The 2,500-nt window shown below is 47.8% G+C and overlaps 1 protein-coding gene across 1 annotated transcript in view; it reads left to right on the forward strand.

The window, feature by feature from the left end:
- The window catches only part of LOC105894373 (ankyrin-1-like), a 139,378-nt gene that overhangs the window by 77,108 nt on the left and 59,770 nt on the right, over positions 1–2,500 (forward strand). Inside the window, 5 exon segments of the mRNA XM_031571020.2 lie at positions 1–5; positions 365–476; positions 479–561; positions 1,163–1,261; positions 2,402–2,500. The exon segment at positions 1–5 is cut by the window's left edge and continues 94 nt beyond it. Coding sequence (XP_031426880.1) covers positions 1–5; positions 365–476; positions 479–561; positions 1,163–1,261; positions 2,402–2,500 — 398 coding nt within the window.

Raw genomic sequence — 2,500 nt, forward strand, 5'->3', positions numbered from 1 at the left:
CCAAAGTGAGCCATGACACCACACACACACACCACACACACACACACACGCACACACACACACACACACACACACACACACACATCCACACACACACACACACACACACACACACACACACACACACACACACACACACACACACACACACACACACACACACACACACACACACACACACACACACACACATGCACACGCACACACATTCATACAGATTAAAGGCTATCGCTTCACTCACCAATGGCCCTGTTACTCATAGATCCAAAGCCCCTTTCTCTCGCTCTCTCTTCCTTCTAGAATGGTCTGTCTCCCATCCACATGGTATATAAAGCCCCTTTCTCTCTCTCTCTCTTCCTTGTAGAATGGTCTGTCTCCCATCCACATGGCGGCCCAGGGAGACCACATGGACTGCGTGCGCCAACTACTTCAGTACAATGCTGAGATTGATGACATCACACTGGACCACCTAACCCCTTGCACGTCGCTGCCCACTGCGGACACCATCGCATGGCCAAGGTCCTGCTAGACAAAGGAGCCAAGCCTAACACGCGTGCCCTGGTGAGCAACACACACATGTAGTACATCAGCCTAACACGCGTGTCCTGGTGAGCAGTCACACATGTAGTACATCAGCCTAACACGCGTGTCCTGGTGAGCAGTCACACATGTAGTACATCAGCCTAACACGCGTGTCCTGGTGAGCAGTCACACATGTAGTACATCAGCCTAACACGCGTGTGCTGGTGAGCACAGTCACACATGTAGTACATCAGCCTAACACGCGTGTGCTGGTGAGCACAGTCACACATGTAGTACATCAGCCTAACACGCGTGTGCTGGTGAGCAGTCACACATGTAGTACATCAGCCTAACACGCGTGTCCTGGTGAGCAGTCACACATGTATTACATTTACATTTACATTTAGTCATTTAGCTGATACTTTTGTCCAAAGCGACGTACAAGGGAGAGAACAGTCAAGCTACGAGCAATAGAGACCTAGTGTAACAATAAATACTATTTAGGTATTACATCCACACATGGTCAACACTCACAGTGTCACACACACACAAGCCTCTGCGATGACTTGTTGCTGAATTAGTGCTGATTGTTGTGTGTGGTGTGTGTGTGTGTGTGTGTGTGTGTGTGGTGTGTATGTAGAATGGTTTCACGCCCCTTCACATCGCCTGTAAGAAGAACCACCATCGTGTGATGGACCTTCTGCTCAAGCATGGAGCATCGCTGGAGGCAGTCACAGAGGTGAGAGACACACACACACACACACACACACACACACACACACTGGAGGCAGTCACAGAGGTGAGACACACACACACACACACTGGAGGCAGTCACAGAGGTGAGACACACACACACACACACACACACTGGAGGCAGTCACAGAGGTGAGAGACACACACCACACACACACACACACACACACACACACACTGGAGGCATTCACAGAGGTGAGAGACACACACACACACACACACTGGAGGCAGTCACAGAGGTGAGAGACACACACACACACACACACACACACACTGGAGGCAGTCACAGAGGTGAGAGACACGCACACACACACACACACACACACACACACACACACTGGAGGCAGTCACAGAGGTGAGAGACACACACACACACACACACTGGAGGCAGTCACAGAGGTGAGAGACACACACACACACACACACACACACACTGGAGGCAGTCACAGAGGTGAGAGACACGCACACACACACACACACACACACACACACACACACACTGGAGGCAGTCACAGAGGTGAGAGACACACACACACACACACACTGGAGGCAGTCACAGAGGTGAGAGACACGCACATACACTAGGAATGGATACAAATACTAATTCTGATAGAAAACTATGATTTCGTAATACAAATTAAATTGGCAACTAAATATCAGTGATATCTAGGGAGGGTAGGTCTGGCAAATCACACCCTTAATATGTAGGTTGTATGTATGTATTTATGTCAAACCTGGCAAATGTCTGAATACTTTTTTTTCAGTACTTATTATTATGTTTTATTTTACTATAATATGATATTTAATATTATTAGATTGTGTTGCATTACACTTTTCTCATTGTTGTCTTCACTCTATCAAATGTTTTGTAAGGCTTTTGACAAATGCTAAATACTTTAACCATTAAACTCTAGGTCTCATTTCAGGGTACCTGACATGTCTGTTTGTGTTTGTATGTAGTCTGGCCTGACCTGACCTGTTTGTTTGTGTTTGTGTAGTCTGGCCTGACCTGACCTGTTTGTTTGTGTTTGTGTTTGTGTTTGTGTTTGTGTGTAGTCTGGCCTGGCCTGACCTGACCTGACCTGTTTGTTTGTGTTTGTGTTTGTGTTTGTGTTTGTGTTTGTAGTCTGGCCTGAGCCCACTGCATGTCGCCTCGTTCATGGGTCACCTGAATATTGTGAAGATTCTGCTGACAAAGGGTGCCTCCCCCCACGCCTCCAACGTG

Source organism: Clupea harengus, chromosome 7, assembly GCF_900700415.2.
Source record: "Clupea harengus chromosome 7, Ch_v2.0.2, whole genome shotgun sequence".
NCBI classification, from domain to species: Eukaryota; Metazoa; Chordata; class Actinopteri; order Clupeiformes; family Clupeidae; genus Clupea; species Clupea harengus.